The sequence below is a fragment of the Euphorbia lathyris genome, chromosome 10, assembly GCF_963576675.1.
Source record: "Euphorbia lathyris chromosome 10, ddEupLath1.1, whole genome shotgun sequence".
Classification (NCBI taxonomy): Eukaryota; Viridiplantae; Streptophyta; class Magnoliopsida; order Malpighiales; family Euphorbiaceae; genus Euphorbia; species Euphorbia lathyris.
The window spans coordinates 15,583,562-15,608,190 of record NC_088919.1 but is presented as its reverse complement, the minus strand read 5'-3'; the positions used below and the strand labels follow the sequence as shown (position 1 = coordinate 15,608,190).

The 24,629-nt window shown below is 33.6% G+C and overlaps 2 protein-coding genes across 2 annotated transcripts; one reads left to right on the top strand and one right to left on the bottom strand.

Annotated features, from left to right (window-relative positions):
* Positions 1 to 9,194: 9,194 nt before the first annotated feature.
* Positions 9,195 to 13,996, top strand: LOC136210038 (DNA repair protein recA homolog 2, mitochondrial). The gene is made up of 8 exons (XM_066001714.1): positions 9,195 to 9,393; positions 9,524 to 9,584; positions 10,052 to 10,272; positions 10,922 to 11,009; positions 11,116 to 11,288; positions 12,641 to 12,784; positions 12,880 to 13,011; positions 13,250 to 13,996. The coding sequence occupies exons 1-8, from the start codon at positions 9,328 to 9,330 to the stop codon at positions 13,538 to 13,540; spliced, it is 1,176 nt and encodes a 391-aa protein (XP_065857786.1). The 5' UTR covers positions 9,195 to 9,327; the 3' UTR covers positions 13,541 to 13,996.
* A 1,843-nt stretch (positions 13,997 to 15,839) lies between these two features.
* On the bottom strand, positions 15,840 to 21,889 carry LOC136208455 (protein IQ-DOMAIN 12). The gene is made up of 4 exons (XM_065999346.1): positions 21,412 to 21,889; positions 21,166 to 21,327; positions 16,671 to 16,808; positions 15,840 to 16,589 (listed from the first exon to the last, which is right to left on the bottom strand). Exons 1-4 carry the CDS (start codon positions 21,661 to 21,663, stop codon positions 16,101 to 16,103), a joined length of 1,041 nt encoding a protein of 346 aa, XP_065855418.1. The 5' UTR covers positions 21,664 to 21,889; the 3' UTR covers positions 15,840 to 16,100.
* Between the last annotated feature and the right edge of the window lie 2,740 nt (positions 21,890 to 24,629).

The following is a 24,629-nucleotide window of genomic DNA, read 5'->3' as shown; positions in this document are numbered from 1 at the left end:
AAAATTACAAGAAATTCTTATGTTTCTCAAGGTAATTATTCGATTTTTTTTCATATGTTGTAGTTATTTTTGTTCTCAATTGTGTTGTTGTTTTCTTTTTATTAAACAATAGTTGTTATAGTTTCATTTTTCAGAGATGAAATTCTATTTCTGTCGTTATCCAGGTTCCATACCTCTCGCTACCTTATCCACGTTTTCTTTTTTATTTGTCTTTTTTTTTCAAAATGACTAAAATAAAGATTTTGTAAATTTGTATTCTTTTTTAGTATATGTTGCTAGATGTTATCGTTTCGATTGCTAACTCTTAACTAAAATTTAGATTTTCGGCTTTATATGAACTCAATTTTTGGCTTTCTCAATTGTGCTGTTGTTCTATTTTTATTAAACAATTGTTGTTATAGTTTCATCTTTCAGAGATGAAATTCCATTTCTGTCGTTGTCCATATTCCATACCTCTCGCTACCTTATCCATGTTTTCTTTTTTATTTATTTATTTTTCAAAATGACTAAAATAAAGATTTTGTATATTTGCATTCTTTTTTAGTATATGTTCCTAGGTGTTATCGTTTTGATTGTTAACTCTTACTAAAATTTAGATTTTCGGCTTTTTATGAACTTAATTTTTAGTTTTAATTGAAATTAGATTAATTTTTCTAATTCGGAACATGTTGAAATCCACTCATTTTTTTAGTTTGAGTTTAGCTAATTGATATGGATATTGTATTTTTTATTTTTATGCATTTTGGTACAAATAGATATAAAGTTTTACACGATAGTTATTCATTGAAGTTTGAGACATATTAAATAAAATATTAAAGAGATATTGGAATATTATACTTACAATGAAGTTTATTTCAATATAAATTATGTTATATTATTATTATTATTATCAAGAAGTTATTTTTTCCAATTTTCTAGACAAGGAGATTGTAAGCGTCTAATACGCTTGATAAGATGTTTATTCTTGAAGAATTTGGATTATGCTAGATACGAATTCAAAATCAAGGTAAATAAAAATAAATTTTGATGTTCAAAATCCTAAAAATGTACATTAATTATGGATATTGAGATAATTGCTTTTGCAACATTGGCTTATATAATTTTTAACTATTATATTATGGTTCGTACAAAATTATTAGTATTTCAAGAGTTTTTAACAGATGAAAATGAAATATGATCATAGGACAAATTATTGAAAAATATTAATTAAGAAAATATTATTATTTGAATCTCTTCAAATTCTCAAATGTTGAGCATAATGATTCTAATTAATATAATTAATTTCACATATTAATTATGAAACGTTTTTTTGTACTGAGTGGTTACAATTGCGATTTAATTCTATTTAACTAAAATTAATTAATGGACTTAATACTTCATTAAGAAAAAATAAAATGTTTAATTAATGGGCAAAAAATATTTTCACTCTCCTCTTTATACACTTATGTCTCGACATTCTCTCTTATTTTCAAAAAAAAAAACCGAGAGCAAGATGATTCTCTCCTAATTATCTTTTTCGTCCCTTCATTTTTTTTTCAATTATTTTGTTTGTTTTTCTTACTTACAAACTTCAAGAATATATAATTATTAGAAAATATTAATGAAGTCAAATAAGTGATATCTGTTAGTATGACTGATATTCTATATAGTGAAAGAATGAAGAACGAATTGATCGAATCTTGATGAGATATTACGAGATGAAAATAGGAGAAATCATCATCTTAAACTGATTCAATTAGATATATTGGGTTATTGTAGCAGAATGAATAATTGAATTCGAATACTTGGTGATCATGAAATTCCATCAACCAAAATAATTATCATCAAGATGAATTTGTGACTAATTCTTACGAATTTTGTTTTTTTATATGTAACATATTGAATTGATAAAGTTTCTTCATATGCAACATTAGAAAAGTATTGATTGTAATAGTTTATGGAATAATATATTGATGTTGCTTCCATTTTAACATAGATTGTAATTCTTTTGTATCGTAGATATAATATTTAATTTTAATTGTAGTTTAATTCAATTTTTGTTTAACCTATATTGTAATTATTTTGTATCGTAAATATAATATTTAATTTTAATTATAGTTTAATTCAATTTTTGGTTTTTTTTATTATATTCTAAAATATTTCTTAATTAATCTGCTATTTTATTATTATTGTTTCACAAAATATTTGGAATATGAAAATGTATTAAAATTTCTAAAAAGTACAAATCATTGAATTTTGTAAAAATAAATAAATCATTCATCTTTAGTTAAAATTCTATAAAAAAAAAGTAGTCAATTATTTTTAAAATTAATTTAATTTGAATTATCATTAAAAAATATATATTAATTTCAAATATACATAATATAAATTTTTTTAATAGCATGATATAAAATTATTTAAAAGTAAATATGTCAATTTATTTATTTATCTAAATTATATAAAAGTTTCATACCCTATGCATCGCACGGGTTTTCGACTAGTTATTTGTATTGTTTTAAAGAGTAGCCTAAAAGGATCTTAGAAATACTCTAAAGACCACAATTATATTGGATAAATTACACTCATGGCCACTGAACTTTATCCTTTATTGTGGCGATTGAATTTCAATTCGTAACGGTATGACCACTGAATTTTACATTGATTAACACCGATGGTCGCTCAACTTTAATCAACTCCTTAAAATGACCGTTAATGACCTCAAAATGAAAATATTTAAGAATTAAAGTTATTTAGAACGACATTTACAATGAAATCACATTTTTTATTTTTTAAAATCACATTTTTTGGAGGTTTCTCTCTCTAAAAATTTACTTTTTCTCCTAACCAAACAACACCTAAATGATATTAAAACGAAATTTTTCAAGAATTAAAGTTCTTTGGAATATTATTAACTCTTCGAACTTTTTATTTTGAGATCGTCAATGGTCGTTTTGAAGCGTTGAGTGGTCATTAGTGTTAAAAAGTGTAAATTTAGTGGCAATATATCATTACAAATTGAAGTTCAGTTGCCATAATGTAAAAAAGAACAAAGGTCAATGCATATGAGTGTAATTTACCCCAATTATATTCATTCTTCTAACAGAGGCTTTCGCGTAGTCTTAAGAAAAAATGTTGCTCTTAAATTAAACTCCGAACATATTAACAACAACAATAATAATAAAGCCTCTAATTAAACAAAAAAGTCTCTCCAAGTGGAGTTCTTCCCGTCTTCTCGACTGAGAAGCTATAAACCCTAACTTATTACTTTCTTGTATCAACTACCGCACAACAGCTACCATCACACACTCGTTCTCCCTACCACCCTGCGCACCAGTACTAGTACTAGTACAACCGCAACCCCTTTCGTTTTCAGCCATACCAAACACCAAGCCAAAAACATGAACCTGAATGAAGAATATGCCAACCTGAACATAACAGACAATGATGAAGGAGGACTGACCATAGACGAGGAACATCTTTTACCAGGTAACATACAACAATCGTACTTTGTGATCGGACAGTTCCTCGCGGCTCGAACAATCCACTTCGAATAATGCAAACAGCCCTAGCAGCAATCTGACGGCCCGTAAAAGGAGTCACTGCGTCTGAAACCGAGGTAGGAGGAAGGTACCTATTTCAATTCTACCATGAGTTAGACATGATTAGAGTTCTTAATGACGGTCCCTGGACCTTTAATCAAAACGTAATGGTAGTGAAAGAGTTGAAAACATCCGAACAAGCATCTCAAGTTGAACTTCACCACTTAATTATATGGGTTCAAGTGTTTGATCTCCCTATCGACTTCCAAACCGAAGCAGCGTGAAAGTCACTGGGAAACGACCTTGGAGTCTTCATTGAAACAGATCCCAAGAATTTTACAGGGCTAAGACGAAGCTATCTTCGCATCAAGGCGACAGTTGACGTCCGGAGGTGTCTGAAAGTAGGTCAGTTTCTGCAATGACGGGGAGGACCAAAATTCTGGGTAACTTATAAGTATGAAAGGCTACCCCAATTCTGTTTTTATTATGGAATAATCAGACATACAGATAAGTTTTGTAATGCACTATTTGATAATCCGGAAAACCCTACGGAGAGGAAATTCGGCAGCTCACTGCGCGCAACGCTTAGGAAACTAAGCTCTTCGAATGGCAAAGCCTGGATTCGGAAACCGATGGAAGAGTTTGAAGAAGTTTTCAGTGACATTGAGGCAGATTCGAGAGGATTAGAAGGTGGGTTCAGCAACAGTCGGAAGGTCTATGGCTACTCTGAAGGAGCATCAAAACCGCATCTGAATATGACAGGTTATATCGAGGAGGGAGTGAGTATCGATCTAAAAAGAAAGAGGGTGGTGACAAATAACATGGAGGTAAACGATAACTGCACCATTCAGTTCAACAACAGAATGGAGACGGGACCTGAGAATCAGGCCCGTTAGGGCTATGAGTATCATCAGCTGGAACTGTCGTGGATTGGACAGTTCACGAACAGTCAATGCCCTTCAGGACTTGGTGTGCGCCCACAAATCGATGTTTCTTTTCCTTATGGAGACAAAGGTGGCTAAAGAGCGAATAAGGAGCATAAGTAGACAGTTGTGATTCGAAGAGTGGTTTGCGGTTGATAGTAGAGAGCGAGGATGGGGTTTGGCTTTGTTTTGGAAGGATAACGGTACTGTTACAGTAAACGGTTCAACGGACAACTATATAGATGTTATGGTAGAATTGAACAATGCGGTTAAATGGAGGCTCACTGGTTTCTACGGTTGCACGGAGAGACACAAAAGAAGAGATTCGTGCGATAAGATAAAAAGTTTAGCACTAAACACCAATATTCCCTGGTGCTGTATTGGGGACTTTAATGATCTCTTGAGTCAGTTGGAGAAGATCGGGGGAAACAGGCATCCAGAGAATTTGATAGAAGGATTTGGAGCTACGATTGAAGAATGTAGGCTCACAAGTCTGAGCATGTTGGGCTATGCATTTACCTAGGATACAGGAAGAGGCACACAACGCTGGATCAGGGAAAGGCTCGATATGGGGCTAATAAATGCCAAATGGAAAGAGGTATTTCCGAATACAAAGTTAAGCAATCTCAGCACGTCATGTTCTGATCACACTGCAATCTGCCTGGAATCAAGACATGGATCAGGATCGTGCATCCATGCAGGTTCAGATTAAAAAACGTATGGCTTCGGGATGAATAGTGCGACGAAATCATATCTCAAGCATGGAATCGCAGGGATGGAGCGTCTATAGAGTCGAGAATTGCAGAGTGTGCGGCAGCGCTTCAGAATTGGAGCAAGAATTGCCAAGGCAATTTCAGTAAACGAATCGGCGAGCTACGCGGCCTTATCAGCGAACTGAGGAGCAGGATTGATCGAGCGGGTTTAGACCTATTCATGAAAGCATACATGGACTACAACCTTGTTCTATCCTAGCAAGAAGACTTTTGGCAGCAAAGGGCCAAACTCTTCTGGATGCGAGAGGGAGATCGCAACACTCGCTACTTTCACGAGTACGCAACAGCCAGAAGAAGAAATAACTCGATCAATAAACTTGAAGATGAGAATAGGGAGAAACGCAGTTGGGGAGGAGGGCTTGAGGAACTGCTGGTCAATTACTTCAACGACATATTTACAAGTTAGGGCAGCAACGCGGAAAAAGTGACCAGTTTGATTAAGTCCAGAATCTCAGATGGGGACAATGAACAGCTGCTGCAGGAGTTCTCAGCAGAAGAGGTGTGATTGGCGTGCTTCTCTATGCACCCGGATAAGAGCCCAGGGCCAGACGGGATGAACCCGGTGTTTTTTCAAAGATTTTGGAGCACTATCGGGGCGGATGTAGTATCAACTTGTCTATCATGCCTCAATTCTTCAAGCATTCCATCAAGCCTGAACGAAACCTTAATTGTCTTAATTCCAAAAAAGAAAGAGGCGACGAAGGTAACAGATCTTCGCCCTATTGCTCTCTGTAATGTATTGTTCAAGATTCTCTCAAAGATGTTGGCTAATCGCTTTAAAAGGATTCTACCAAAGGTAATATCAGATAATCAGAGTGCTTTTCTTTCTGGTAGAGCAATTTTAGACAATATTATCGTGGCCTTCGAGTGTTTACACAAGCTGAAAGTAGCTAAGGGGTCGGGTATGGCCGCCCTTAAGCTCGATATAAGCAAGGCATACGATCGAGTAGAATGGGAGTTTCTGAAAAGCATGTTACGGAAGATGGGGTTTCAAGATAAATGGATTTCCTGGATGATGATGTGTGTCTGCTCGGTTTCATACAAAATACTACACAACGGACAAACCGGTAGCATAATAAGACCGACGAGAGGACTCAGACAGGGGGATCCGCTCTCTCCTTTCTTATTTCTGATCTGTGCGGAAGGACTCTCGGCTCTCTTACAGGCTAAGGAAAACGCAAGACTTCTTCATGGATGTTCAGTAGCTCGATCGGCACCCCGGGTGTCTCACCTTTTCTTCGCCGATGAAAGTTTCCTCTTCTTTAAAGCGAAGCCACAGGAAGCTGACACTATTTTGGGCTGTCTAAAGACTATGAAGCTGCATCTGGACAACTAATTAACTATCAAAAATCATCCATGGTCCTCAGTAAAGGGGTCACGTTGGCAACCAAGCAGTTAGTTCTATCACGGCTGGGAGTTGAGGAGGTGTCGGAGTTGGGAATGTATCTAGGGGCCCCAATTACGGTTGGAAGGAGTAAAACTCAAGCATTCGGTCATATCAATGAAAGGATTTGGAACCGAATTAACAATTGGAAAAAAAAGTTCCTTTCCTGCGCAGGTAAAGAGATAGTTATCAAAGCGGTTTTACAATCTATCCCGACCTTCATCATGAGTGTATTTCAAACGACAGAACAGTTCTATGACGATGTTAGTAAAATGTTGAATCGGTTTTGGTGGAGGGCTTCGGGAGGGAATAATTCTGGCATTCATTGGCAACAATGGTCAACACTTTGCAAACTGAAAAGCCAAGGAGGAATGGGGTTTAAGAATATCAAGCACTTCAATTTAGCGCTATTGGCGAAACAGGGATGGAGAATTATTCAGGAACTTGATTCTCTCATGGCTAACGTATTGAAAGCCAAATATTTCCCTCACCTTTCATTCCAGGAAGCTAGCCTGGGATACAATCCATCGTACGTCTAGAGAAGTATGCTAGCGGGCCGGGATCTGCTTTTAAAAGGGCTGAAAAACAAAGTGGGAAGTGGAGTATCGGTCCCAATTTGGGATAGCCCGTGGTTACCTGATCGTCTAAATCCCAAGCCAACCAGTCCGAGGGATTTCAGTCTCCCCACAGGTACTGTACGTGATCTGATAGGCGAAGACGGTAGATGGGATAGAAGCTTGATACAGCAGATGTTTAACCAACGAGACCAAAGACTCATCCTTACTATTCTGAGAGGTCAATTAACACAGGAGGATGGATGGTTCTGGGGACCAGAGGTGCGGGGAAATTACTCAGTCCGTAGTGGCTACAAGTTAAGCACATGAGAGTTTGCGGAAGAAGGCCCATGTACGCAAAACTTTTGGAAATATGTGTGGACGCTAGATGTTGCTCCCAAAATAAAAAATTACGTTTGGAGATTACAGTCCAGGGTATTACCCACCATGCATAATTTGTCATCTAGACACAGTAGCTTGCAGAATATTTGCCCTGTTTGTGGAATGGAAGACGAAACTTAACAACACCTCGTGGTCGAGTGTGATTTTGCTAGACGAGTATGGGCACTCTTATTCGGAGATGGGAGGATGTTAATTGCGGATTTCTTGGACTGGTTCAAAAGTCTGCTCGTAAACAATAGGGGTGAGGCTGTCAGTGAAGTAGCAGTGGGTGTCTGGGAAATCTGGAAGCACAGAAACGAAATGGTATGGAGCCAGGACATGTGCAGCGCTAGAGGCGTAATGCTGCGGATCCGTAATGAGATGAGGGAGTGGAAACTAGCGAAAGAAGCCCGGAATTTTCAGCAGCAGCAGCTCGCAACAGCTGCTCCAATTAATTGGCTTCATCCGGTCGAAGGCTCCCTAGCCTGTAACGTTGATGCAGGTACATTCGAGGAGGCAGGATATAGCTCTATGGGATTCATTGTCCGCGATTTCGCGGGGAGGTGTATATACGCATGCCATGGAGCTTTGGACAGCCTGTATGAACCCGTCATGGCTGAAGCATTAGCACTGAAGGAAGTGCTCTCATGGATAAAAGGAAGCAATCTCAGGAATATAGACATTCCCACCGATTGTCTTTCCATCGTTCAAGCACTTCAGAGTCAGCAATTCCATAATTCTTATTTATCGGATATTCTTTCATTTATTTCTGCTTTATTACAAGAGTTAGGTTCAATTACAATCTCTTTTGTCAAACGTTCAGCAAACATAGGGGCCCATAGATTAGCTCAGGCGGTTGTGTCGGAGTCTGTTCGTGGGGAGTGGGCATGTCCACCTCCCTTTCTTACCGATGTTCTTTTGGCCGATTCGGCTCATTAATTTAATTGATTCTTTCAAAAAAAAAACCCCGGACATATTAAGGATGACAATTTGTGTAAACGAGACGTGTTCGTATTATATGAATTATTGCTTTGGTGTTAAATAAGTCCATCTTAATCCAACTTAACTTTTGTGTATCTAATCGGAACAGTGCTTTTTTCGTATAATGTTTATGAGTCACGTGTAATTTTAATGCCAATATCAATAATTGTTGCATTTAAATATATAGGAGGATGTAAATTTTGATGTCAATTTTAACTGTTTTAAGGATTAAGCACTTGATTATTTACTTTTCCAAATTGAGTCCTTGATATAGATTAGGTCCTTATTTAACTTTTTCGTCGAGTTTGGACTACATACATCGTTAGGACGATTCGACTTGTTGACATGGACAAATAAAAATAAAAATTCATTAACTATGAGAGATAAAAATTAAAAATTAAAACGAAATTATAGAAATTAATTTTCAGTATATTCTTCCAAACTCAATTTTCTCCATTCCCAATTTGTGAGTTTTAATATTAGAATTGCCAAATCGATCTTTTTATCTCCTAAACTCGACGGAAAAGTTAAATAAAAAAACTTCATCTATAAAACATGTAAAGTTCGCTTAATTATGTTTTTTTTTTATTATTATTAGTAGATTAATTCTCACAATCCAAAAGTTACCCAAAATCTATTTGAATTTTTTTTTTAATTTACTTATATTATGTTGTAAGAGTTCATATGTAAATATGCAGAAACACCATCCGCCGCAGTTGTGTGTCTGCTCCGCAGCCTTCGTCGGAACTAAATTTTTTGCAAGTTTTGTTGCTTGGTATCATTATTCATTAATCCACTCAGAACTAGAGAAGTATGGTGCTACCTTTTTTTCACTCTCTTCGTCTACATTCATTGGCAGCTTTTCGCCTATGCTCTCAGGTTACCCCCTTCTTTTCACTCTCTCCGAATTGCTTTCTGAAATTTGTTTACTTTGTTCATAATTTTATTCCTTACTAATTCATTGTTTAACTCCGGGTATGATCTTTGTTCTCCCCCTTGTAAATGGTAGAATGGTAGACGGGACGCAGCTGCTTGTGTTGGGAGCATAGCTCATACTTTCTGTTCTTTAGGTAATGCCTAACTTCTTGCAGCCATTTTGTTTTACTGTGATTGTATTTATTGGGTAAAATTTCAAATTGGAAATTGCAATTTCTGTGCTGATGTATTTGAACATTAGTCCTGTTGTTTTTGCTAATCCTTGGATTCAAATTGTAATTTCATGCGGACATCAAACTAATTATCCCAATCTTAAAACTAAAGGCTCATGTGAATTAAACTATGCTTTGTAAGCTAAAGCCTGAAACAGAACTTGAAGCATGTGAAACTGGAAGTTTATGCTTCATAATTTAGATGTAATCAACTGATTGAGGTTACTTATGATGTAATCAACTGATTGAGGTCTGTTTCTACTGAAACTCTATGCCTGTTATGGAGAATGATATTTGGAAGTACCTGCTTATTCACCTCGGTTTTGACCTTCTTTTGGCACAAGTAATTCTTTCTAATTGGCCAATTATAAATGCTTTTGTATTTCCAGCAAATGTTACAGAATTTTTTGAATGCGATCCGCTCCATAATGATATTGAGGCACGGGAGAAAGATGCTGCACTTCGTCTGGCTCTCACACAACTTGACTCTGAATTTACTAGTGAGTCTAAGCTGTCTTTGCAGCGCTTTTTCAGGTCACGGCGTGCCCCTGTGATATCTACAGGCTCCTTGAAGCTTGATCTTGCACTTGGCATTGGTGGATTACCAAAGGTATTTTGCTTTACCATACTTCACACCTTTTCTTCTTTTAAAATTGTTTTTCTATCATGTCTGGTTGGACCTTTATTTATTTGGATTTAGTAAGAGACCTATGCAATCAGTGTCAATGTCAATGCCCTATCTTTGTTTAGTGCCTAGGTGGTTGATATGGTCTTTTTTTGTCACTTTACTAATCAGATAATCAACCTTTTGCTAACGAGCAGACTCAACAACGTAGAACTCTAGGATATTTGAGGTGTCGACATTAATTAAGCTACCCTCCTGAGGTCTGGTTGAAAGAGAGTTCTGTCCATCTTAAGAAGCGTGGGAATTTTTTATGGTTTTTTACTGGCTTTTTTGTAAAATGCTTCTGATACTTGCGCCTTTTTTACTTATATAGTAGCTACTATAAGTCTATAATGAATGTGTAAGGAATCTAATGGTGGTATAGATATTGGTGCCTTAGTTTTGAGTCATTCAAATTTTCAAGTCAAGGTAATATTTAAAGATGCTAAAAGAATTAATGATTCTCAATAAGGTTTATTTGTAAGAATTAAGAAAAGATATTACTTCATTTGCATTTCTGTGATTATAGATGTGGATTATATATTTTTTTTTTCCAAATTTTCAATTTTGGTAAACTCGGCTTTGCAATCTTCAGGGAAGAATGGTTGAAATCTACGGGATGGAAGCTTCTGGGAAAACAACGCTTGCGCTACACATTATCAAGGAAGCTCAAAAGCATGGAGGTATATTTTTATATTTATATCGTTTGTGGTCAGGGTTGATGCAAGTCAAATATTATTTTGGCTCCATGTAATAGTTCCTTTTCTTTTCTTTTCATCTTTTACCCAGGATTTTGTGCATATCTTGATGCTGAGAATGCATTGGACCATTCGCTTGTGGAATCAATGGGAGTAAACACAAGAAATCTTCTTATTTCACCTCCAGATTCTGCTGAAAAGTTACTTAGTGTAGTTGATACGCTCACTAAGAGCGGAGCTGTGGATGTGATTGTGGTCGACAGTGTAAGTGATTAATTTTGATGTATGCACATGCATTTGGACATGTTTGCATGCATGCATACATGTGGTTAACTTGTAATGACTTAGTACATACTTAACCCCTCCAACTTGTACTCAAACTCCTAATGATCCCCAAACTTTTAAAACAACCTTTCCGCCACCTCAACTTGATTAAAATGACTTTTTTTGTCACCTCAGATTGCTTAAGACGATCTTTCCCCCACCTCAAATTGCATAGAACGAATTTTCTGCCACCTCAATTTGCTTAAACTGCTAGTGGCGTGTAGTGTGTGCGGTACAGCCACGGGGAAATAAACGGTTAGCCATGACACTTTAAGCAAGTTGAGGAGGTGAAAACGTCATTTTGAAAGTGTAGGGAGTCATTAGACGTTCGGTGCAAGTTGAAGGGGTTGTACATGCATTAAGCCACTTGTAATTCTAGTTCCACCTTCATTTCTATCAGTTCACTAAAGCTTTCCAGTTCTCTTGACCATCCCAAAGCTTAAACTAAATATGTTCTAATTTAATATCCCAACCGTTGATGAATTATTTTACAGTTCTTTTTTTCTTTTCGGGAACATAATTTCCTTACGAAATTTTTACAACGAGCCTCAATCAGAGGAGAAATTATCTAGCTGCTGCTGTTATTTAATATCAGATAACTAGGATTTCTCAAAATATCACCTCTTGATTCTTGATACTCCATAGTCATGGAAGCTCTCTTAGTGTCTGTCATGTCACGCCATGTCATCATAAGGCATGCATGTTCATCCTGCTTGATATAACACTATTTAATTGCATCTTCGGCGTCACTGGTGTTTATGCTTAACAGTTTAATTAAAATTAAAGGAAATAGAGGACAAAGTGACGACCTTGATTTTTACATCTAAATATTCAATATTGGTGATTGCAACTGAATTTCTCTGGAGAGGTTGCTTGTGCATTTTGTGAGGAGAGTTTTATTTTTTTTTTATATCTATAGACATGGCATTTCCAATAGTGTCAATTTGTGCTTATATGTCAATGGTTTTCCTAGATCTTCGTGGTCATTTATTTCGTGCATTGTTTCTTCGGTTAGAAGTGTTAAGTTCTATGCCTATTACTGTAACCACCATCATTGTAGCAAACTATGTTGTTAACCTCTTCAGTTATTTTCGAAAATGCTTAAGTTATTTTTTCCTTTTGTTCTATCATAAAAGCCAATAAAATATTTATTTGGTGGAGCACTTGGACTTTTCTCCCCCGCTTCTTTTACTTCCTTTTCTTCGTTTTATCTCTCTGTTGTTGGCTCTGATGTTTGTCATTTTATTTCTCTGTTTTACCAAAGAGTTTTGTATGCAATGGGTTACTTTCAGGTGGCTGCTCTTGTCCCTGAACTGGAGATTGATGCTGCGTTTGGAACCAGAGAGGACAGGCAATCAAGAATTATGGCTCAAGCACTGCGGAAAATCCAGTCTTCCTTGTGGAATTCGCAAACTCTTATTGTATTTGTAAATCAGGTTCAGTTCTTACAAAAGCATTTTGGGTTAAGAATTTAACTGAAGAAGTTTTACGCTGTACGACTTTCTGCATTAATTTTATCTTTCATATTCAGGTCAGATTTGTTTCAAAATCACGAGGTCTAGGACGTGCAGTTGAAGAGACTTGTGGGGGAAATGCCTTAAAATTCTATTCAGCTGTACGGATGAGAATGGTCAGAACAGGATTGCTGAAGACCGAGGATGAGGTAGAAATATTAGTACTACTCCTAAAGAGAAGCTTGATTGAACTAGCAGACGCCATAATTCTACAGTTGTAGCTTCTTTTTCGCTTATTTTAATTTGATCAGTTGATTTCTGCTTTCTGATCAAAAATTTTCAGCACTGATGATTGTTTCTAGCAAACCATGCCCTTTTGAGTCACTTACTCAGGGTTCAATTATTCCTTTTACTAACATATTTCTATATTGTACTTTCTTCTTCTAGGTAACTGGCCTTGGGCTGTCTGTGGAAGTGGTGAAAAATAAATTGGCATCTAAGTTCCAAAAAGCTGATCTTGGCATACAGTTCGGTAGAGGCTTTCGCCTTGAATCTGAAGTCTTAGAATTGGCATGTGAACATGGAATCATATGCAAAGATGGAACCACATACCTCGTGGGAGGACAAGTTTTCAGTAATGAACTTGCAGCCGAAAAATATCTAGCAGAAAACAATGGGGTTCTCGATGGGATAGTTATGGATTTGAGAGAAGAAATGTTTAGAAGGAAGATCGAGTAACTATCACATTTGAATGGATGACCTCAACCCGAAAGAAACAGAACAGGGCTGCAGATTTCATAAGAAAACTACTCTTGAATGCAAATCAATCGCACTGGAGCTTAGTCATGAGATTCAGAGTGGTTGGTTACTAATGGAATTAGATGTTGTTGATAGTTAGGGATCATGAGATTATTATGGATGTTTTCGACAGATAAATCGTGAAGAAGACCAAGAATAGCTTCGCTTTGGAGGCAGTGAGATTCAACAATGAGTTGTGTTATGCTTATTTTGCATAAACATGATGTTTAGTGTTTGAAACTGTGAATTATGGAAGGAGGAATATGATTCAATTCATGAACCGAGCAATGTAATGAACACATTGAAGATGTACTGTACAAACTAACACTGCATCTCAAGATAGCATCTTATCGTTATCTGTATTACTGTAACTATTAGAAAAATGCGCTTCGTCCATGTAATTTCCAGGACATTGTGTTTCAAATTGTTTAATTGAACACTAATTCTTGAGGAATTTACCTAAATACTAAAAAACTGTATTTTTATTTCAAAAACATCAAACATGCGTACTATATTTTAAATACAAAAACTAACATTTCTAAAATACTGTTTTCGAAAGTAAAAAACTAGTTGGTTGGTAATGGTATGCACACTTAGGGTTGTAAATCAGTGGTTCGGTGGTCGGTTCGATAAAAGCTCGACTCGACTCGATTTGTCACTAGCTCGGTTTGTAAACGAGCCGAGCTTGAGCAGGCCAAAGCTAGCGAGCAGGTTCGATTAGAACATTTATAAACAAATTTTAGTTTTGTGTTAGTTTACAAATATGTAAACTTAATATTATTTCATTTGATATTAGGTTAGTTCGTCACAAACATACTAAATGAGTAATAGACGAACTATTTGTAAGCATTTTGTATATTTATTCACAAACTTTGCTTGTGAGTTTGTTTATGTACACAATTAAAGAGTTATTTGCGAGCAAACTTCACAAATATAATTAACGATTTACTCACAAACAATTCATAGTTAGATAATTTTCTTAATGAATCAAGTCCAAAGAGGATTTTGGGCTCGAAACAAGCTCGAAGCTCGGGTCGAGCTCGTTGAGCAAGCAAAAGCTCGGTTCGGGCTCGAGCTCGTTAATTTTATAGCAAGCTCGGCTCAGCCTCGAGCTCGTTAATTTTATAGCAAGCCGAGCTTGAGCAGGTCAAAGCTCGGCTCGGCTCGATTACAGCCCTATGCACACTGTGTCGTATCTCTAAAATCAAAAGTTTTGTGAACAAAAGTTCAAGTTTGGGTTAATTACATTAAAAAAAACTAATGTAGTTACTGATTTGCAAATAAAAGGACTGATTTGGGTTAATTTCAAAGAATAGTTTAGGTTAATTCCAAAGAAAATTCATGTGATTGTCGCCATTTGATTTTGATGTTATTAATGTTCAAATTGACAGTATCAAACTAAAAGTTTTTTATTTTACAAATGCTGACAAATATGTATCATCGTCGTTTCGACAAAAAAAACCCATGGTTTCCCACTCTATAGTATAACCACATCCCATGAGTTTTCTTTAGAATTAACTCTAAAAGTTTTCGGAGGCCCTAGCCAACAGTACAATTGGATCAAAATTTGAAAAGTGGTTGCTAGCTGAGTCAGGGGACAGCTGGGGATTTTGACGGGGTCAAAATTCTTCGCACATCATATTAAAATATAATTTTGGACTATTTGGGAAGGCTCTCAAATCATAATGTCACTTCATCCCTGATTATGAGTCTCACGAGAGAAGCAAAGCAGCAGATTGACTGTCTCTAAATTAAGAAATTAATCTTTGAACTTGGTTTGGATTTAATAATCGCAAATTGTCTTTCTAAATGGTAGAGAGAAGAAATCAATCACAATGTGCATTAAATTGTCAACGAATTGATTTGAGGTTTAGTCGTCAATTTTATAATAGGATGGATATAATAAAATAAATTAAGGGATAAAAATCAAATTTAACGAGAATTCCAAATTTAGCTTTAATGTACGAAATGATGGAAATCTAACTCTAACTTTTCCAAGCTTTTATCTATTCGCTCTAGTCATTTAACTGATTCTCTCTTGCTGCTCTTCTAAGAATCGATCCACCCAGATCTTCCAATGTCAAAAAATAGTTGGTCGGTAACGATATTTACAATATAATACATGTTCATCATTGCTCTCGTACTTCTTATAAACATTCTTTTATATGTATCTTTGGATCAAAATACGTTGGAATATCTCTTTTGTCCCAAAAAATCCACTCTTTGAAAAAGAAAAAGAGACACAAGAACACATACAAATTATTTTTTTATTATTTTTTTTGACAACAAAAACTACATATATATCTAATTTTCACAAGGGTATATACAATAATACATGATTCCAAAATCTAGAAAAGCAACACAAACTTTACAAACAAAATTTCAACTTCAACACCCTTTATCTACAAAGGCCCAACCCAAAAGGAAAAAGAAAAAATGCAAAACATTCAATCCAAAGAAGAAAAAGAAAGCACCAAAAACGGTTAGAAGCATTCCAACATCAAGCGAGCAATGGCGATTTAAGCTTACAGGAATAGGGCGAGAATTGAGAACTATCATTATAAGAAGCGGAAGGTGAAATTCCGTTGTTGTTTTCCTGTATTCTAAATCGCTGCCTAGGTGTGCTTACAGATCTTGCCTTCGCCTTTGCTGATTCCGTCGCTGCCATGTACGTCGGAAAAACTGGAGAATCCGGAACGAAATCTTCCTCTTCTGCTGTACCTGTACTAGTCCGGCGAGTAGTACAGAACGATCGCCTCCGAAATGATACCGGAGAATATAATCCCTGATCTATTGAATTTGAATATTGTTTACGGCCAATACTTGTTCTAACTTGTAATGCTGAATCAGGTGCGTGCAGATTGAGGATTGGAGGCTCCATTCGTTGGTGATCTTGTAGTTGGAGGCAGTGGCTGTGTCTTGCAGTTTGGGGCCTCCTGGGTAGTGATTCTTCCATCATCATCGTCGCAGTGTTAGTGTTTCTCCTCTCCTGAAACATGAAATTTTGTTTGAGATTGATTTTGGAAGACAGAGAGAAAGGTAAAATTGAAGCTTGAGAAATTGAAAATACCCGGTGAGAAAAGGAGTATTTCATCATTCTGTCTCTTTTGATATCAGGATTGTGTTTTGAATTTGAAGAGCAGAGGGTTTCAATGTCTTCTTTAGAAAGCATGCTGTAATCCCATCTTCTTCGGCTTTTGCATCCAACCTGCAGTGCAGCAAAGCCCCTTACAATTTCAAATTTGTTAACTAGTGGTTGGGCTGTGTGGATCTCGGGGATTCTTAAACCGAACAGAATATCCGGAAAAAAATAATTCAGAATTAGATTGAACCGAATTGTACCGTTGACTTAATTAGTTATAATTTTGGAGATTTTCAAATTTTTAATATCACTAAGTAAATATGTTGGAGATTCTAAAACCGTACCGAATATCCGAAAAAAAATTCAGAACCGGATTGAACCGTTGACTTTTCCGTTAGGACTGAACCGAATTATACCGTTGATTTTAGTAAATACAATTCTGGAGATTTGTAAATCCCTGAATTGTATCGAACCGTAGTCATCCCTAGCAGTCAATATCCATTCATGATTTCCAATAATAAAAGATTATTTTTTCTTTTTTCCGGCATTTAATATAAAAAAGTTATTTATTTATTTAATTTCATAAATTTATATTTATTTATGATAATATTTATAATTAAATAAGTTATATTTTAGTATTATAGGTTAAGTTTTAATAATTTTGATATCACGTTCTACCAAAAAAAAAATAATTTTGATATCACGTTGCGTTTGTTTACTTTATTTTCTATTTTATGATTTTTGGTTAAGGATCCGATTAAAAGTAGTTTTTTCCAATAACAAACTTTTCACGTTATAACCTCTAAACTTCAAAACGTAAATTTTATACTTTTTGACTAAAGTTTAATAAACACGTTCATGGTATTAAAATAGAAAATTCCAAAAATTGATTATTTTCTAAACAATTTCAATTCTTTAACTTTTTTACTTTGAGGTTATTTATATGTTGTTTAGTTAGAAAAAAAAAAATACAATGTTTAAAAAGGAAAACTCCAAAAATATTAATTTTGAAAAATAAAAACATTGTTACATGTAAACAACTTTAAGTTTCAATTTCGATTATCGGTTATGGGATTTCCGGTTAAACTAGAACAAAATCAATACATCACCGAAGCAAATAAGTATCATAAATGGATATAAACAAATCCAAATTAGTATCATAATTGGATATAAGCACATCCAAATTTATTGGTTTGATTGAGTTACTAATATTTATATACGTATAAAAATATTATGGTATAATATATTAAATATTATTCCATCCATTTCATATTACATGTCTTTCTAGAGAATTTTTTATGGTCTGATATAGTGCATTTGTTCGGGGTGTTTGATTATTTCATTTATTTCTCATGTTTACATTTCATTTAAAAAAAAAAGTAGAGTTTTATATATTTGGTTAGATACATATTATTTGCCTTTTATACATACAAAAACAAAATTCATACTTTTGAAAAAAAAACTGTTTTTTCTAACAGCAAACACCAACAATGAACATTGAACATGTAAACCAAACAGGTCCTTTGAACTAAGAATGGTGGAGGCTCTTGCTTTTTGCAATTCTATTTTATAAATTATGGAATTGGATCTCGAGGATTTATTTTTGAAACAAATGCACTAACATTGGTAAATAGTTTCCACTCAAAATAGTGTGATCTAACAGAATGTGGAGACAATCAGTATGATCTAACAAATTTGGAGACATTATTGACAGAGTACTATCGTGAGCTTTTTCATATTAGAGATGACTTCGAGGTGTCTTTTCGTTCGCAATTAGCAAATATGATTGCTCATATTCTAGCTGGGAGAGCCATTTCACTAATCCTTTTGTTTCGTTGTTTATTCCTAGTTTTTAGAGTCGGTTATTCTTAAGGATTTACATCCTATTGATTAATAAAGCGCAGTTCTAATTAGGAAAAAAACATATGTTGAAGACTTAATTGGTAATTTTTTAATATTAGGTAACTAATTGACTTCAAAGGTATTTATACTTGATGTTCTTTCTTCTGCTTTAAGTTAATAATAAGTTATGTTTTATTCAAAAAAAAAGACAAATGATATATACAACCCTAAAAGATTGTATATAAACATTAATTCTCCATATATTTTCAATAAAATAAAATAAAATCTTAATTCTAAAACAATTATTTATATTAGAAATATAATTAATTTATTAGTTTTTATGAGTATTTAACAATTTAATTTTTAAGTATCAACAAATTTTATTATAAGATTATTTTGAAAAACTAAATTAGCACTAATGATAGGAATTTGTGGGTTTTTATTTACAGCCCTTTGGGCTGTAAATACGAGGACCCTTAATAATTTATTTATTTTCATATATATATATTTATAAGTGAGCTAAGTTGTTTCTTCGGCTCAATAAAAGCTCGATCATATTTGTTATGATTTAAATAAGTCGAACTAAACTTACAAGCATGCTTGTTTATAAATTTATAAATAAACTCTATTACAATATTGATGAACATGCTTGTGAGCAAATTTTATTTGATTATTTTTTTAATAATAGTATTTTTATAAAAGAAAAATTGTAAAATTACAAACTTTAGTTTTGTAGGGTTTAAAATGAATTAAGGATCAAAATGATCCTCAAACTTGATAGCCAGGATCAATTTAACCTTAATCAAAGTTTAATTATCAATTTGGTTCTCATATTATTAAAGTTTAATTATCAATTTGGTTCTCATATTGGTAAATTTTGACAAATTGATCTGAATTTTATATAAAAAAACTGCTATTAAAACAAATTGTATTTAGGTCAATTTGATGGCCGAGTTAATACCTAAACATTAATTTGAGTTAAATTGATTTTGACCGTCAAGTTTAGAAACAAATTTGACTCTTAATTCAAATGAAGATAATTAATGAGTTGTTCACATAAACATAATTAATGAGATGCTCACGAGCAAAACTCGTGAATAAATAAACGGGCAGCCGGATAGCAATTCACAAATAAAATATTGAGTTTAAACTTGTTAATTTTTTAGTAAGTCGAGCATAAGCAAACCAAGGCTCGACTCAATCCGATTAGATCCGTATGCACATATTTATATTTTCACTATTAGAGTAATAAAAAGCTTCTATTAAGAAAAAGTCATTAAGAAAGTTTTGCTAATTATATCTAGCTTTATGGTTATATACAGGGAATTTGTTACCAATATATAAAAACTTAAATTTACATGTTTAAATATTTATTTTGAGGATCCTGATATTTACAGCCATAAGAGCAGCTCTAGTGGCTCATTTCTTCTTGTTACTTTGCAAGATTCGAAATAACCAACTTGTATAGTATACATCACTTAAATTAGTTTCTTACTTCATTTGGTAACAAACCTTTTCTCTCTCCATAAAAACAAATAAAATAGGTAAAAATATAGAAAGTGGATGGTACGCAGGCGCCAGACGCGACTGCGTCTGGCGCGTGTACTACAGGCACCTGGTCACCTATTTAAAAAAGTGACATAAAGTCATGGCGCCGGATGCTCTTTTTAGACAAAATTTCTTTTCCATCCACTTTTATTAATTAATTTTTTTTAAACCCATAAAAATTAAATAATTAATATACTCTCTAGTGGTATGTATTCTTAGATTGTTGTTTATCCTAGGTGGCAACAAACCATTAAAGTTGTTTTAAAGACGGTAAATAAAAATCCACAAATTTCTATCATTAGTATTAATTTAGTTTTTCAAAATAACTTTATAATAAAATTTGTTAATATTTAAAAATTAAATTATTAGATACTCATAAAAACTAATAAATTAATTATATTTCCAATACAAATAATTATAAATAATTGTTTTAAATTGAGATTTTATTTTATTTTATTAAAAATATATAGAGAATGAATGCTTAGATTGTATATATCATTTAGCAATTATTAATTATTGAATTCCATTAATAGTGAGTTATTTAAAGGGTAAATTTCAAATAAAACCCTTGTGGTTTCACTAATTTTTAGATAAAGGATTGTGTTTTACTTTTTATCAAAACGATGACGGAGGTTTTCAACTTTAGCAAAATAAGAACTTTTCTGATTGATACTATTACAATCATCTTTGACGATTTCAAAAATGACATATTTTAAGAACTATTAATATTCTAAGCAACTTTAATTCTTCAACTTTTTTTATTTTGAGATTATTTAGATAATGTTTGGTAAAGAGTGAGAAAGTTAATGTTTAGAGAGAGAAAGTTCCAAAAAAGATGATTTTCGAAAATAAAAAATGTAGTTCCATAGCAAATATGATATTGGACAACTTTAATTCTTGAAAATTTTCATTTTCAGGTCGTTAAAGATGGTTTTAATAGCATTAATTCAAAAGGTCATTGTTTTATTAAAAGTGCGAAACCTCAATCCTCATTTTGAGGAAAAATAAACCACGGTCTTTTATCTGAAAATTAGTCAAACCACAAGGGTTTTATTTGAAATTTACCCTTATTTAAATTAAAAACCAAGTTTACCTTATTGTGCATATCTCCCAAATGGTTAAGGTAGAATTGTTGGGTGTTTCGTAATTGTAAACGCTTCATCTTTAACCTGTTTATCCGTCGTCTCACCGCTTCACCTCTGATCAGAGCTTGAAGCTTCACCACCCCCTTCAATGCCGCCAATGCTTTCCTCGCCTATTTCAATCAATTCAATTCAATTAGTATCATCCAATTCCAATTCCAATTTTGAATTCAAATCATCACTCTCACTCAGCTTACAAGGTATCTCCTGAAAGCGCTCTGTATTTGAATGGCAGCCAATTGTTGATGATCAGAATAATAAGCAGTTCCGTCGACGAGGGTGAGGCGTACGATTTCAGCAGCGGCGTGTGCTGCAGCAACAGCAGCCTCTGCTGCAGCAGCTGTTGCTACTGCTGCTTTAACTGCATATTTTCTCTGGTTTTTTGTTGCTTCTTCGATTGAGGATTCATGCCTCTTCCAGCAGCCAAACCAGCAACTCTGTTTCCCCATTTATTTAAGTCTGAGATTGAAGAAACTGAGTTGGTACATTCATTTATTTAAATGTGTGGAGAGGACAGGAGAGATAGAGAGTAGAAAATAAGCAAAATGGAAAAAAATGAAGCTTTATGATGTGGCAGCATGAAAAGGAAGAAGCTTTATCATACAAATGTTTTTTTTTCTTCTTGATGGCCTCATACTCGTATTCATATTCTCTCTCTTTCTCTCTCTTCCAAACGTCTACTTTTCCAACTACCATTTGTGCTGTTTCCTTATTATTCTTTACTTACCTGATTAGGATCATGATGCTAACCATTTCAAGGTTATTTAATAGTACTATTTATTTTAGGGATTATATAAAAGGATTTTGAGAAATTTTACAGTACTCTTGAGATAAGATTATGTAACGATTCGGTCCTAAATGAGTTTGTTGGGATGAAATGTAGCAGTTTTATAAGCTGATAATTGGGCAGGAATGAACTGAATCCTATCTCAAAAATAAAAAAAAAATGACAGAAACTTATCAGTAAAATGTGAATTAAAGCAGACAGTATATAAAGACACGTTTTAAAATCGTAAGTCCTAATATATTGGATTTTGATAAAAGCGGACAATATAAACATTGTAATAATATATGTACACCTTGTAAGTCATGTATGTATAGGGATGACAATTATTGAACCAGTGTCATCTTCATGTCGTATTTAAAGCTAGGTAGGACTCTCATACCATTTGGCAAAGGAAACTTGGATATATCATTGTTTTAATAAAGTGTATATATACAGTACATGTGAGGAAACCTAATTCATTAAACTTAAATGTATATTACAAGCACTTTACTGGTTTAATAGCTACTTAATATGATTAATCCATTATTATACACATAAATTTATATATTTTTTTTGTCCTTTGACACGAGCCGAGCCGAGCCGAGCCGATTCTAACCTAGGTAAACTCGGTATTGGCTCGTTAATATCTCGAGCTGAGCCTTTTCAAATCGAGTTTTGATCGAGCCGAGTTTTTAACGAGTTTTAACTAAATACATCATATATGAATATAATTAGTAGCGTATGAGACAAAAAAAAAAACATTAATAGTAGATTCTACTCGTGGTTGGAGAACGCAAATTGATAGGAAAATTTAAAACACTGAAATATATATTAAAGTTTGTAATGTATTTTATTGTTCATCAAAACATAAGTTTTTAGTTAAAGGTCCAAAGACTAAAGTTTTTTTTTTTTGTGTCATTTTGGGTGAAAAATTATTTGAGTTGTGAATTGTGATGACAAACTAATAATAATTAATGAAAGAAAAATTTAAAACAATAGAATATACATATATAAAATAAAAAATTAATGAAATATATATAGTAATAAAAAAATAATCAAGCTTTTAAACCGAACCTAAGGAAACCCAGTCTCATACACGTTAGCGCTCGAGTCGAGTTCTATCGATCCGATCTTTGGCCAAACTTTGACCGAGCCGAGAGTTCAAATAGTTTGCGATATAAAAAAGGCTCGTTGACACCTCTTATATATAGATATTTGAATATAGTACATACATGAATTTGTCAATTTAGATCAGTTATATTATACATCTAAACTTATTAATTTTTTATATTCAATATCTTTATCAGTGGCGAATACAAGATTACTCAGTTGGAGGGCCGATTTTACACATGCGTCCGTAAAATTTTTTTTTTTTTGCTAAATCGAACTTGTTCAACTTCTTTTGTATATATACGTGTTATAATTTGAATGACCAAGAGCCAATTTTTAAGTATTAATGTACAATTTCTCAAAATTAAGTTAGATTTCGTTTAATAGTCCTAACCTCTAAAAAAATTTGGATTTAGGAAGGGTTGAACAGGTAAAACAAATAAATAAAAAAATTGATTTCAGAGGCCTACCAGGCCAAAAAAATTAATAATTTGGATTTAAAGAGGTCTAACAGACAAAAAAAAAAATTAAAAATTTGGATTTAGGGACAAGCCTAACACGTAATTGGTCATTTGGAAGGACTAATTTAATATTCGATATTATTTTTTTTTGCGATAGGACGGCCGAAATTACCCGGGATCAATATGGTTCCGGCGGCCGGAGGGGCCCGGGTCCTAGGCCCCCCTGTCTACGCCCCCGATCCTTATTTACTTTTTTTTGTCAAATTTCAAATCTGACATGACATGTAATATATTTTTTTTAATGTTGGGTGATAAATTAGCAAATTAATAAAGGCGTCGGATGTTCAAAATCAAAGTGTTAAATGGTAAAACGTTATATATATCGAGGTGCGTAATTATATATTACTTTTTTTGTTTTTAAAAAAAGACCATGTATTAAATAGAATCAGAATACAATGCATGCATGCATTCATTTTTTTTTAAATTTTTTAAGTATGTTAAACCTACTTAATTATGTTGATTAACTTGGCTTAAGGTAGTATGGTGATGATGCAATAAAAATAAAAGTAGTAGAAGTTATAAAAGAAAAAACAAAAGAGGTTGAAATGAAATCCAAAATGGGAAATGGGTATCTTCTCTTGAGCACTTGAAAATCAAGGTGTCAATTGAGCAATAAGTGGTATAGATAGATGTCTCTTCCTCTATCTCTTGTTTCCAATGCCATCCTAATCAAATGTAATAAAAACAATATTTCATGCAAATATTCCTTTTTTGTTTTTTCAATCATCATATTTTAGTTTCTACCTATATCTCAACTACTTACTTTTATTTATTTATTTAATTATTTAATTTCATCTATGAAAATGCATTCACACCCTCAAATTGATTTAGCATTTAAATAATAATAATCTTAATCATAATCATAAAATAAACAATCCACTCTAATTAACAACATTTTCTTATATTATATAACGCTAAGATGTAAATTATGGTTACTTTGTTTTTAATAAAATAACTATTACTTTGTTTTTTTCCACCATTAAATTCATTATTTTGTTTTTCTTCATTATTGGATTAA